The sequence below is a fragment of the Octopus bimaculoides genome, chromosome 5, assembly GCF_046866305.1.
Source record: "Octopus bimaculoides isolate indiv1 chromosome 5, ASM4686630v1, whole genome shotgun sequence".
Lineage (NCBI taxonomy): Eukaryota > Metazoa > Mollusca > Cephalopoda > Octopoda > Octopodidae > Octopus > Octopus bimaculoides.
In genome coordinates, this window is record NC_142932.1 from 63725854 (window position 1) to 63741312 (window position 15459).

Genomic DNA, 15459 nt, shown 5'->3' on the forward strand with positions numbered 1-15459 from the left:
TTCGCTAGATTATAAGGTATATTAATTTTTATGTGTTTGGGGTGGTATGAGTTGAATATTAGGTATTGTTTAGAATCTGTGGGTTTATAGAAGATGTCTGTTTCAATGTGGTTATTGACTATTTTAATTAGGATGTCAAGAAAAGGGAGTTGTTTATTGCTGTGTTCCATGGTGAATTGTATGTTGCTATTAATATTGTTACATGTGAAGGCACGTGGCTTAGTAGTTAGGGCATTCGGCTCATGATCGTGAGTTTGATTCCCGGCGACACGTTGTATCCTTGAGCAAGACACTTTATTTCACGTTGCTCCAGTCCACTCAGCTGGCAAAAATGAGTAGTACTTGTATTTCAAAGGGCCGGCCTTGTCACGCTATGTGTCACACTGAGTCTCCCTGAGAACTACGTTAGGGGTACACGTGTCTGTGGATTGCTCAGTCACTTGCATGTTAATTTCATGAGCAGGCTGTTCCATTGATCGTATCAGCTGGGACCCTCGTCGTCGTAACCGACGGAGTGCTCCTTTAATATTGTTAAGCATTATTTTGAAATCAAGGAGTTTGTCCATGCTGTCTTTCCAAAGTATAAAGCAATCATCCCAAATACCTCTTCCAGTTCTCCTTTAAATAGCAATGAAAAGAGGTGCCATATTTTTCTAGTCAGAAGGTGATCGCTTCTATACCATAATCGTGTGGGATATTGGTGTACAAATTCAGCACATCGAATGATACTAACAGGGTTCCATCACTTATTGTCTTCGGGAGGTGGTTTAGCATATCTAAGTCATCCCTGATGAAGCTTTTCACATATTTCAGAAACGGTTTGAGTAAGATGTCAAGGAAGTTGCTCAAACGATGGGTTTCACAAGCAGGGTCAGCAATGATGGGTCTCAGTTTGAGGTCAGTAGGGGGAGGAACATTAATGCAGAGGCTTGCAGAAACTTTGCAAGCTTTACAAATATGTGGATTTTTGTGTATTTTAGGTAATCCATAGAATAGACTAGGTCTATATTTAAAATTGGATAAATAGTCAATTTCATGTTTAGTGAGACCCTTTCCATGTATTTCAAGTAAAGAGGATAAGTTTTTAAGAGTCTTCTGTGGGTTGTATTGTACTATCATCTCATAATAAATATTATTTTCCAACATGGAGAGTATTAACTTTTTGTAGTACTCTGTGTCCATCACCACTACTGCACTTCCTTTGTCAGCATCTTTAATGGTGAGGTTTATATCATTTTTTAACTCGATTAGGTCTTTCCATTCATTTACATTAAGGTTGGATTTAATTTGTTGTTTTTGTAGGGTATTAAAAGGAAAACTGGTAATGTGTTCACAAAAAGCATCAAGTGCTTTATTTCTACCCTATATGTGTGTGTGTGTGTGTGTGTGTGTGTGTGTGTGTGTGTGTGTGTGTGGAGGCGCAATGGCCCACTGGTTAGGGCAGCGGACTCGTGGTCATAGGATCGCAGTTTCGATTCCCAGACCAGGCATTGTGAGTGTTTATTGAGTGAAAACACCTAAAGCTCCACGAGGCTCCGGCAGGGGATGGTAGCAAACCCTGCTGTACTCTTTCACCACAACTTTCTCTCACTCTTACTTCCTGTTTCTGTTGTGCCTTTAATTCAAAGGGTCAGCCTTGTCACACTGTGTCATGCTGAATATCCCCGAGAACTATGTTAAGGGTACATGTGTCAGTGGAGTGCTCAGCCACTTGCATGTTAATTTCACGAGCAGGCTGTTCCATTGATCGGATCAACTGGAACCCTCTATGTCGTAAGCGACGGAGTGCCAACAACAATAACCACAAATATATATATATATATATATATATACAGGGTCCGCCATAAGTAACTATTTATTTTCTTTTGCTTGTAACTTTGTTGATACTTATTCAATTTTTCTATTTCATATGTCATTTGAAAGCTGCAATCTTATATTTTTATTTCTTTTTTTCCCCCTATTTCAGCTATACTGTTATATCGATTATGTCCACCTGATTAACAAAAGAGCAAAAGATTGCAGTTTTGAAATGGTTCTGCACAAAGTTATCTGGCTATGCTACAGAAGCTGCTTTTGCCGTTATCACAACAGCAGGATGGAGCAGAGGGTCTGTACTTTCAGCAGGATGGGGCACCGGCCCATTATGCTATGCTTGTGCGAGACTGGCTGGACGCCAACCTGCTCTGTCGATGGATTGGCAGGCGAGGACCACTTGAGTGGCCGTCTCGTTCGCTGGATTTGACCCCACCTGACTTTTTCCTGTGGGGCATTCTCAAAGAGAAAGTCTACTCAACAAAGCCCCGCCGAGCTGCCATTACTGGCAACACATGCAGAGGCGTAACATTACTGACACAACCACCAGCTCCAGCATCATCAGCATCAACAGCATCAATAGCAGCAGCAACAACAACATTGGCGATAGCAATGACATCGACAGCTACAACTACAACAGCAGCAGCAACAGTAACAACAACAAGTACAGCACTGACATTGCACGTTCATAGAAATACATTGGTTGTACTGGAAATTTGTTCAAGAAACACTCTTCCAACTATAGATCCTCCCTCAGAGTCCTGGAAAGGAGATATGTAACATTGCTGGCCAGCCACATTTGGCAACTAAAGGACGATGGAGTTCCACACTCAATCTCATGGAAAATCCCCAAAAACCCGAGCCCCTACATCAATGGGACGAATACTATACTTAACTCCAGAACGGAGATTTTTGCACCATGTTTGCATTTTAGGAGATTTCTGCTGGCAGTTACAGGACCACCAGAAGTTGATAGCTAATGGGAGAGGGAGATAATCCCCTATTGTTTACCTTCATAGCTGAATGATGGTGGTACGGCCGGGAGTCAATAGCCATTAGCAAAGGGAGATAATCCCATTGTTTACATTTGCCTTTCTATTGAGACTTTTCCCCTCCATATTTTAAAGAGGTCTTAGGCCAACAGGTCTTGGGGTCTGACAATACACCATAAAGTTAAACCCTTTATGGATGGGAAACCCAGGGTAACCCCATAAACCAGCTTTCACCAGGAAACATTCAACATCCAATTTCTTTAAATAGGACTGGATGCATGGCCACAGATAAAAGCTAAGAGGAAGAAAGGGAGAAAGAGATAGGGAGGAGAGAGAAGAGAAACTAGATTAAGGGTTATCAGCGTAGTGTAGTCTAGACAAATGTCCTGGTGATGAAAGAGAAATTACTACTAACCCATAGACAATCAAATGGTAGTCACACAGCATTTATACAGACACGAACATACATATATATATATATGTGTGTATGTATATGGATCAGTTGCCCCACTTGATCCATACATGTAACTCCTAATGTATTTAGTGCCCTTCTTTCATTTGTCCACTCACTTGTGTGTGTGTATACATATATATATATATATATATATATATATATATATATATATATATATATATATATATCATCATCATCATCATCATCATCATCATTTAACATCGATCTTCTATGCATGCATGGGTAGGATGTTTGACAGGAGCTGGCCAGTTAGAAAAAAACTACCCAAGGCTACTGTGTAAGTTTTGGCAGGGATTTTACAGGCTGGATGCCCTTTCTAACACCAACCACTCTGCAGAGTGGACTCAGTGCTTTTTATGTGGCACTAGCACAGGCAAGGTTAGTTTTGGCATGATTTTTACAGCTGGATGCCCTTCCAAATACCAACCAAATTACAATGTGGATTGGATGCTTTTAACATTGCACCAGCACTGGCAGGGTAACCAAGTAACTTGCAAGACAAGGAATTATGAGAGGGGCAGGGGCATTTGAGAGAGGGAACTTGTGTCAGAGAATGAAAGGTTAGAGTGTGACAGAGAAATAAAGAGGCAGAAATAAATGTCTTGCTATATGCATGTATCTATGTACATATATATATATATATATATATATATATATATATATATATATATATATATATATGCATGTATATATATATATATATATATATATATATATATATATGCATGTATATATACATACATACATATAAATATATATATATATATATATATATATATATATATATATATATATATATATATATATATATATATATATATATATATATGTATATAAATATATGTGTAAGTATACATACATACACTGGCAAAGTGGAAGGCTGCACCAGGCACCAGTCTGATTTGGCATGGCTTCTACGGCTGAGTGCCCTTCCTAATGTCAACTGCTCCGAGAGGATAACGGGTACTTTCATAATCCACTGGCATGGGTGCCATTTGCATGATACTGGTATCTGCCATGAGTGTGATTTTACTTGGCTTGATAGGTCTTCTTCTCAATGCCAAAGGTCTTGGTTATTGCCTCTGTGAAGCCTACAAGAAAGGAGCTTTTCACGTGCCACTGGCATCAGCCACTTTGCCTCCATGAAGCTCAACACTCGAATGGTGCCTTTTATGTGCCACTGACATGGGTGCCAGTTACATGACACCAGCATCAGCCAGGACTATGATTTTATGAGGCTTGATGGGTCTTCTCAAGCACAGAATATCGCCAAAGGTCTTGGTCACTAGTCATTGCCTCTGTGAGGCCTAAAGTTCAAAGATCATACTTCACCACCTCATCCCATGTCTTCCTGGGTCTACCTCTACAACAGGTTCCTTCTACAGTTAGAGGTTGGAACTTCTTTACACAGCTGTCCTCGTCCATCTGCATCACGTGACCATACCTGCACAGTCGTCTCTTTTGCACACCACATCTGATGCCTCTTATGCCCAACTTTTCTCTAAAGATGCTTACACTCTGTCAAACAAGCACACTGACATTGCACATCTAGCAAAGCATATTGGCTTCAATTCTTTTAATCCTACTCATGTCCTTGACTGTCACAGCCCATGTTTCACTGCTGTTTAGCATAGCTGTTTACACACCGGCATCATACAATCTGCCATTCACTCTGAGGGACAGACCCTTTGTTGCCAGTAGAGGTAGGAACTCTCTGAGCTTTGCCCAGCCTAATCTTATTTTCACAGCTATGCTCTTAGAGCATCCACCTCTGCTACTAACTTGGTCACCTACATAAGGGAAGCTCTCTGCTACCTCTAGCTAGCCCACCTGACAGTTGATGGAGTTTATTTTCTGTACATTTTCAGTGTTTATTGTACCTGTGCCTCTTCCATACACAAAAGCTATTTTCCCTGTTAATCTTCCTCTGATATTGCTGCACCTCTTATGTTAACATCTTATGGAGTTTCTACCTACACTTTTTCTATAGATTGAGTAGGGCCATCTACCTGAAGGGACTTGTGCTTTGTCTGCCTTCCTATTTACTATGACTTTGGTTTTGCTAGGTTAACTCCCAAGGCCTTTTGATTCTAGACCTTGCTTCCATACCTGAAACTTCTTCTCTAATTCTGGTGGTGATTCAGCTATAAGAACAAGGTCATCAGCATAGAGGAACTCCCAGGGGCAGCCAGCCTGAAATTCATCTGTTATTACCTGGAGGACTATGATGAACAAGAGGGGACTGACGACTGATCCTTGAGGAACACCCAATTGTACTCTGAATTCTTCACTGTACTCGTTGCCAACTCTCACCTTACTGGTAACATCCCTGTAGATGGCTTGTACGGCTCTCACCAACCAATCATTTATACCTAGTTTCTGTATTGAGCACAAGATAAGGGATCAGGGGATGCTGTTTCTCCAAGTCAAAAAAAGCCAGGTACAGAGGTTTATTTTTGGCTATGTATTTCTCCTGCAGCTGCCTTACCAGCAATATAGCATCAGTGATGCTTCTCACTGGCACAAAACCAAACTGCATCTCATTTAAACTAACTTTCTCTCCTTAATTAGTTGAGCTGTGACCCTCTCCATAACTTATATCATTTGATCCAACAATTTGATACCTCTGTAGTTATTTCTATCTAAGGCATCACCTTTACCTTTGTAGCAGTTGATTATGGTGTTGCTACATCAGTCATTAGATATGACTCCTTCATGAACCACTTGATTTACAATATAGGTCAGGGGCTTTCCTTGTCTTTATGTCTTAAGTGCTTTATCTAACAAGGTACTTTCAATTTGGATATTTGGTTCCTCAATTGGGTCAACACCCTCCTCCCATTCATTCTCCACATCATATTGTCTCAAATGTTCATTTAGTCTCTCTGCAATGCTTCTAAATGTCCCACCTCTGTATATCATGATCTTGAACATGAAATACATAAGTGAAATACATAGGTGAGACATCTAGAAGTATTGAGGAGAGACTAAATGTACATTTGAGAAAATATGACAACAAAAAACAGTACCCCATACTCTACCAACATGGAGGGACACTGGGTCAACTTGACATCCATTTTATCCAAGAACCTGAAGGACCCACCCAACACTCAGACAAATACAAGAGTACGTCCTCATAAATGAAACATCCCCAGTACTAAATAAGAACTATACGTAGAAAGTAGTCATATATATACAGAGGTAGAGTTGTTAGTAGGTTGTTATGTAGACGTATATATATATATATGTGTGTGTGTGTGTGTGTGTGTGTGTGTGTGTGTGTGTGTGTGAGAAAGTTGGTATGTGAAAGCACGTGGTTGGATGTATAAAAGATAAACAAGAGTGAAAAAACTACAGAAGGCTTGTGTTACATGGTTAAAGTATATATTAAAATTGTTATGTCAGAAAAATGTTATAAAACTTTGGGTATATAAACATTGTATTTGGAGAAATAACCAGTTTTGTGTTTTCTTTTCAAATTTCTCTACTTGTATCGTAACATATCTTCGCTCCAGTGTGTAAAATAGAGTTCTAAATAGGAGGAGGTAATCAGGGATTTTTTCCAGTATAAGGAAGATAATCGAAATGTAGGAGGTGATATATTTTGATTAATTTGCCATGGTTTGGCCCAGCCTGTGAAACACACAGACTAAGTCTATTTATGGACATCCTCCTAAAACCCTTCCTTAAACACATCAATAGCTATATCAGAGATGACTTGGATATGTTAAATCACCTCCCAAAGAAAGTCAAGGAAGAAACAATCATGGTTTCATTTGATGTGATTAATTTATACACCAGTATACCTCATAATTATGGACTAGAGGCAATCCAGTTCTGGCTGGACCAATTCCCGGAAGAAATCCCAAACAGGATCAGTAAAGAATTCATCACTAAATCGGTTGAATTCATCTTACGAAACAACCACTTCATGTTTGACAATACTTTCTACCGACAAAAATCTGGAATTGCTATGGGCACTAGAGCAGCTCCAGTCATTGCAAACCTAACAATGGGTTACTTGGAAGTAATAATATACCAGGAATCTTTATCTAATTTTGGAAACACCCTTTCCCAATACATAAAAGAAAATTGGAAAAGATTCCTGGACGACTGTTCCATACTCTGGAATGAAAACACAGATAAACTCCTGAAATTCAAAAGTCTATTGAACAGTGTCAACCCAAACATACAGTTCACAATGGAATACAACCAAAAGGAGCTCCCATTCTTGGATATACTAATTAAAAAAGTAAACCTAAAAATAGAAACGGACATATTTTACAAAACCACAGATGCCAAACAATATCTACTTTTTGATTCATGCCACCCAAGACACACCAAAACAAACATCCCCTTCAACCTTGCAAGAAGGATATGCACAATTGTGTCAGAACAAAATACCAGAGACTTTAGATTACAAGAACTCAAAATCACATTAATTGACAGACACTACCCAGTTCAACTCATAGAGGATGGAATCAGACGTGCATCACAAATCGACATAGAAAGCTTAAGAAAAGTTAAACACAGCAACACACCTTCCCTTAAAATACTGTCATACATACATATCCACATACAACCCCAGAAACAAAGAAGCCTTCACCATCATCACCAAAAACATACCAATGCTACATAAAGACCCCAAATTAAAGGAAATTTTACACACTCAAAATCATTAAAAGCTGCAAACAACCAAAATCACTAAAAAAGATCCTCACAAAGGCAAAATAACAGATATAAAAGTGAAAAAATGTGGTCAACCAAATTGCGTAACATGCCCAAACCTTCTAGAAGGTTCAGAATTCTTTTTCAAAGAGGGACAAAAATTCAAAGTTAAGTCTGACTTTACTTGTGCCTCAGAAAACCTTATTTATGTAATAAGATGCTCGGGCTGCCACGAAAACTACATTGGGTCCATGGGATTATCGCTCAGACGCAGATGCACTCTGCATCGACAGCAGATTGCATTCCCAGAATACCGAATAATACCCTTTAGTGAACATATTGAGAAATGCGCAAAACAAATCCTACTACAATTTATAATCTTTCTATTCTATCAATGTGCCATTGGAACACCAACACAAATTAGATTAAATAAGGAAACCTTCTTCATTCAAAAATATAAACCCAAACTTAACCATTGCTAACACTTTTAAATAAGGAAATTCACCTCACTGAGAGAAAAAAAATATAGAACAAAACCTAACATTCTATTCCTTCTAAACCAAACCATGGTAAATTAATCAAAATATATCACCTCCTACATTTCGATTATTTCCCTTATACCGGAAAAAACCCCTGATTACCTCCCCCTATCTAGAACTCTATTTTACACACTGGAGCGAAGATATGTTACGATACAAGTAGAGAAATTTGAAAAGACAACACGAAACCGGTTATTTCTCCAAATACAATGTTTATATACCCAAAGTTTTATAACATTTTTCTGACATAACAATTTTAATATATACTTTAACCAAGTAACACAAACCTTCTGTAGTTTTTTCACTCTTGTTTATCTTTTATATATATATATATATATATATATATATATCGTTTTTGGATTTGGTTTGCAAGATTCTTTATGTGAGTTCGTGTGTTGAAGCATATTCTGTTGTGTCTGGGGAGAGGCATTTTCTTTTTGCGCCATATAATTTAACACACTCACTGGTAAAATTTCCACTTATTTCTTATTTCTATTTTCCTAAAATTTTCATTGTATCTTGCAACCTTTTCAATAGTCTTGTAAATACACTGCGTTCCCTTTTTCGTTTGTGCGCATGTGTGTGGGTCAGTGTGCATGTGTGTGCCTATGCCTCCACGCATGCATGTATGTATGTATGGATGCATGCCATGCATGTGTGTGTGTATGTATATATGTGTGTATGCACTTGTACGTATGTGTATGCATCTGTATGTATGTATTCTGCATATTCATGTGCTTGTGTGTCCGTGTTTGTGTGTGTTTTTATGTACATGTGTGTGTGTGCATGTGTTTGTATATGTATGCACCTCCGTCTCCTTGTGTGTGCATGTCTGAGTGCATGTGTGTGTGTTTTGCAACTATGTACTGTGTTTGTATGTATGGATGTGCATCTCCATATGTGTAGACACGTATCTCCATATGTGTCCTTGTGTGAAGTAAAGTGTGTGTGTATATATGGTCATGTATTTCAGTCTCCATTTGCGTATGTGTGCTTGTCTGTTCATATAACCTATGTACCTATCCGTCTGTTTGTTGATCTGTTTATTTTCATATCCATATGCTTACATACATTTGTATATACACATACATACATACACCCACACATACATACATCTATCTACATAACAGCTCACTAACTATTCTACTCTACCTGTGTAAACTGTAGGTATGAGGGTATGATATCTACTATGTATATTTCCTATTTAGTATTGGGGAAGTTTCATTTATAAGGGCATACTCGCCCCAGACACAACAATATATATATTTTTTTATTCTTTTATTTGTTTCAGTCATTTGACTGTGGCCATGCTGGAGCACTGCCTTTGGTAGAACAAATTGACCTTAGGACTTATTCTTTCTAAGCTTAGTACTTATTTTATCGGTCTCTCATGCCGAACAATTAAGTTACGAAGATGTAAACACACCAACATCGGTTATCAAGTGATGTTAGGGGGACAAACACAGACACAGAAACATATACATATATATATATAGGACAGGCTTCTTTCAGTATCTGTCTACCAAATCCACTCACAAGGCTTTGGTTGGCTTGAGGCTATAGTAGAAGACACTTGCCCAAAGTGCCACAAAGTGGGACTGAACATGGAACCATGTGGTTGGGAAGCAAGCTTCTTATCATAGAACTATGCCTGCACCTGCCACACAGCCATACCTGTGCCTCCATACAGCTATGCCTGCGACTCCACACAGCCATGCCTGCACCTCCACACAGCCATGCCTGTGCCTATATATATATATATATATATATATATATATATACACACACACACATGTGCTGAGAGAATGTTTAATTATAAAAGACATCTGCTAATGCAGAAGAAACAATTGCTAGTATGGATATGTGTCACAATTACACAATTAGATGATAAATTTTGTGTGGTAAGATTATAAAGAGAAAGGAACGTATGGTGTTGTCAGATTTCAGACTTCACATATGAGATGAAATAATCAAATGTAGCATTGATTTGCTTTGTAGTCCTATCCATCTCATGCTTAAATAGAATATGAAATACACAAAATATCAGAAATGATTGCAAAAACAGATATTTCTACACACCTTTGCACAAGATTCACAGACATGAAATTTAGGAATCTCATTTTCAGATAATATCTTGAAGCATACTGCATGTTGCCAATATTTACAGATGTCACAATGTATCATCAAACCATCCTCCTAAAAGAAACAAATATAAACATGCTAAGGTAAACTTTAGTGTTTGTGGACAACATACATCGATTCATCATCAACATAATCACAGATTTCATATCATTACAAATTATACTATACAATGGTCTGTTGGTAACACAAGGCCACTCCCTCAAAGTGAGAGGCAGATTGCATGATACATGCCTGTGAACAGCTTTGCTACATGGCAGTGAAACATGGGCTGTGGCTACAGAAGACATGCAAAGACTTTTTAAAAAGTCAGCATACTCTGCTGGATGGGTAATGTCAGTGGGCATGTATAACAAAATGTAAATGATTTAAGAGGAAAACTGGGTATAAGAGATATCAGATGCGGTGTGCAAGAGAGAAGACTGCTGGTATGATCATGCAATGTACACAAATGAGGACAGCTGCATAAAGATGTGTTGATTTCTAATTGTGGAGGGAACCTGTGGAAGGAGTACACCCAGGAAGATGTGGAATGAAGTGGTGAGAAATGATTTTCCGATTTTGAAACTCAGCCCTCATAGAAGAGATGACAAAGGACTGAGACTTCTGATGATTTACAGTGCTTGAGGAGACAAGTCAAACTAAGTAAAATCATGGCCACCCATACACACAGGCATGTCCTTTATGGCCATACCTCCTTCCCCTCACACATAATTCTGTCTTTCAGTAGAACTCCCCACAACCCACCTGCTGTAGGTCCCTCCACTTTCCCTCATGTGCCTATCCACACACTCTCCTTGCCTTTACATACCTCCCAGCCACTCTCGCCATCATTTGTTCTCTCTAAATATCTCACCTCACACTCCAATAGAACATCTTCCTCTATTCCCTAGGTAATACTTATATTCCTCAACACCATTCCCTGTGGGTAGGCCTTCTTTCTCTCACTCTGATTTTTTTCTATCTTTCTACCTAACTCTCTCCCACCTCCCTCTCCTTCCTTGTCCTAATGGGGTAGCCAAGTATCTTCTCTGTAGTAAGACAACTATCCCTCTTTCTCTATCATATTCCAACTTCTTGCCTGGCACATGGCCACTTCTGATGGTTTCACACCCCCTCTCAGCTGAGATGTCCTTGTCTTGCAAGCTACTTGGTGACCCCACAGGTGTTGGTTTCACATAAAAAGCATCTGTGCTGGTGCCACCTAAAAAGCACTCATATTGGGGTCACATAAAAAAGCATCCATATTGGTCCCTCATAAAAAGCCTCCTTGCTGGTGTCAAATAAAAAGCAACCAGTACACTCTGTAAAGTGTTTGGTGTTAAGAAGAGCATCCAGCAGCATAAACCATGTAAAAAAATTTGAGCCTGGTGCAACTCTCTGGGTTGTCAGTTCCTTCCAGAACGTGAAATGGATGTTAAATGATGACAACGATGATGGAGGAGGATGAGGGGGAGGAAGAATGGTTTACTTGTATTCTCTCATTGGAAAGGTGAAATTTTTGAAATTTGGAATTAACTTCACTATTTTTCAGTTAGCCTCCAAACAGAACACATGAATGGCTAAATTATCACAAAACACAAGAATACAAACACATGTAGAAGTGTACATGAACATAAAAGAAGATCAGATAGATTTTATTGTGACGTTAATTCAAGCTCTCCATACTCAGTTAAAATACTACAGAGGTCAATATTGCCTTTCATCCTTTCAGAGTGGAAAAAATAAACCACCAGTCTTGGCTCCATCAGGTCTCAAAATGCTCAAGATATGCAATATGTTATCCTGGCACTCCCATTACCCTAGAGTTGAGGGCATATATATATATATATATATATATATATATATATATATATATATATATATACTAGACTTACTACCCAGCGTTGCTTGGTAAAGTATTCACGGAATTGTTTGCCAGTTTGTAGAATGGGAATTCATGCTACTGATGCATGTATATATATTTAACCCAACTTCTGGACTTATTTAAGTGGAACTGCCAACATTTTGTTTTTTCTTAGAGAGTTACAAAATGTAAACATTTGAACCAGAAGTTGACTCATTTAATGTCAGAAGAGGATTTACAGAAAAATTAAGTGCTTAAATCTAATGGAAATTTAATAAAATCTAGTCATAAGTAAGTGAAATTATGCAAAATACAACTAAATTGAAAACCTTTTCCCCCTGGCCATATTGGCAATTCTGAAAACTTTTCTGTGCGAATTTTGCATGAGTAGAAACCTTTTTTAACAATTTTTATCCTGAAAATCACCTGTGAAAGAGAGGAGAAAGTGAAAGATGTATGAACGTGTATATGAAATGGATGGGTGTGTGTGTGTGCATATGAGAGAGGGAAAGAGTGCCACTTATACATACATATCACACACGTTTATTCACTCACAAACACTCTCTCTCACACACACACATGCACATACATACAAAAGATGTACACATATGTACTTATACATGATAAAACACCCTTTCACTCACTTTCTTTCTCTTTCTCTCTCTCTCTCTTTCACTCTCTCTTTCACACATACATGTCCATTTCATATACATGTACAAACATCTTCCACTTTAAAACAAAAGTAAATAAATGAAAATTTTTTATGGAAATTAACGAACTCCAGATGATGAAATCACATTCAGTTAAAAATATTTCTAAATATTAAAATATTGTGTATGTCAAAAAGTCGTTTTTTTTTCTTAGAGAGCACGTAGACTATGTGTGTGTATATGTTACAGATAAAGGACATGTGTTTGTGTTGACTGACATGCCATGACATTCATTATAGTATTCTGTATGTGCATATGTGTGTTGTTTGTTTTTCGTCAGGAAATAACAAACAAAAATTGTGTTTAATCATTTAAATAGAGGTCCAAATATCACAAAAAATTGTACTGCACTGCTGAAGGTAAGTATGAAAAGAAATATTTAAAAAATTTAAGATAAAATATACTATTTCTGAGATATTTCAGGTACACACAAACATCTCTAGAGCTTTAGTATTATTGAGATTATCTTTACTATGGCCGTGTTAAGGCTCAACCTTCAAGAATTTTAGTGAAATGAATTGATCACAGTATTTATTTTTTTAAGCCTGGTACTTCGTTCTATCAGTTATGGGGACATAAATGCACCAAAACTGGTTGTCAAGTGGTGGTGGGGGACAAACACATAGACACACACATACGTATCAACAATGACAACAATATTAACAACAACAGCACATTCACAATAACCGGCAGTGGTGATATAACATTATTGACACCACTATCACCTCTAGTGACGCCAACACCAGCAGCCCCACTTTCAACAACAAAAATATCAGCAACAACAGCTGCAACAAGAACAGAACAGGTGCAGCACCAACAACACGTGTCCACAGAGAATTCTCTCAAGCAACGTGTTTCCAACCATAGGTCCTCCTTCAGGGTTCTGGAAAGAAGATATGTAACATCGCTAGCCAGCCACATCTGGCAACTAAGAGATGATGGGATCCCAGACTCAATCCCATGGAAAATCCTCGAGAACCCAGGGTCCCTACATCAATGGGACTAAGTGTTGCAAGTTATGCATAGCTGAATGCACGAGAATCCTAAAAGACCCCCTCAAACCAGGGAGAAACCTTAACTCCAGAATGGAGATTTTCAGGCCATGTTTACATTTTAGGAAAGTCCTGCTACCTTTTGGCCCGCAAGATGGCAGCACAGCCAAAAGTTTATAGTCAATGGCAAAGGGAGATAATCCCTTGTTGTTTACCTTTGTAGCGAGGTTTTTTCCTGCTCCATATTCTGAAGAGGTCTTAGGTTAACAGGTTTTGGGGTCCGACAATACGCCATAAAACTAAACCCTTTATGGATGGGAAAACCCAGGGTAATCCCATAAACCAGCTTTCTTCACTTTAATATATATATATATATATATATATATATATATATATATATATATATATATATATATATGTATGTATAAGCATATATATATACGTAGATATATATATATCATCATCATCATTATCATCATTTAACGTCCGCTTTCCATGCTAGCATGGGTTGGACAATTTGACTGGGGACTGGCGAACTGGATGGCTACACCAGCTGGATGCCCTTCCTAACACCAACCAATCCGAGAGTGTAGTGGGTACTTTTTACGTGCCACCAGTACAGAAACGAGATCGCTACTCTGGCAGTGATCCTGCTCAGATAGGTGCTGTCATTGAATTTGGTTCAGTTTCAATCTCACTTGCCCCAACAGGTCTTCGCAAGCTGAATTTGGCATGGGTACCAGTCAACGAATTTGGTTCAATTTTCGATTTCAATTTCACTTGCCTCAACAGGTCTTCGCAAGCAGGGCTTTTTGTTCAATGAAGGAAAGGTACGCATAAGTGGGCTGGCTACACCCCTGGTAAAAGCCATGGGTTATGGTCTCACTTGGCTTGCCGGGTCTTCTCATGCACAGCATATTTTCAAAGGTCTCGGTCACAAGTCATTGCCTCAGTGAGGCCTAATGTTTGAAGGTCGTGCTTCACCACCTCATCCCAGGTCTTCCTGGGTCTACCTCTTCCACAGGTACCCTCAACCGCTAGGCTGTAGTACTTTTTCACACAGCTATCCTCATCCATTCTCACTAAATGACCATACCAGCGCAATCGTCTCTCTTGCACACCACAACTGATGCTTCTTAGGTCCAACTTTTCTCTCAAGGTACTTACACTCTATCAAGTATGCACACTGACAGTACATATCCATCGGAGCATACTGGCTTCATTCCTTGTGAGCTTACACATGTCCTCAGCAGTCACGGCCCATGTTTCACTGCCATGTAGCATAG

The 15459-nt window shown here is 38.6% G+C and overlaps 1 protein-coding gene across 1 annotated transcript in view; it reads right to left on the reverse strand.

The window, feature by feature from the left end:
- LOC106869597 (HORMA domain-containing protein 1) overlaps positions 1-15459 on the reverse strand; it is a 660018-nt gene that overhangs the window by 213396 nt on the left and 431163 nt on the right. Inside the window, exon 14 of the mRNA XM_089352345.1 lies at positions 10566-10682. Within this exon, the coding sequence (XP_089208471.1) occupies positions 10566-10682 (117 nt within the window). The remainder of the gene's footprint in view (positions 1-10565; positions 10683-15459) is intronic.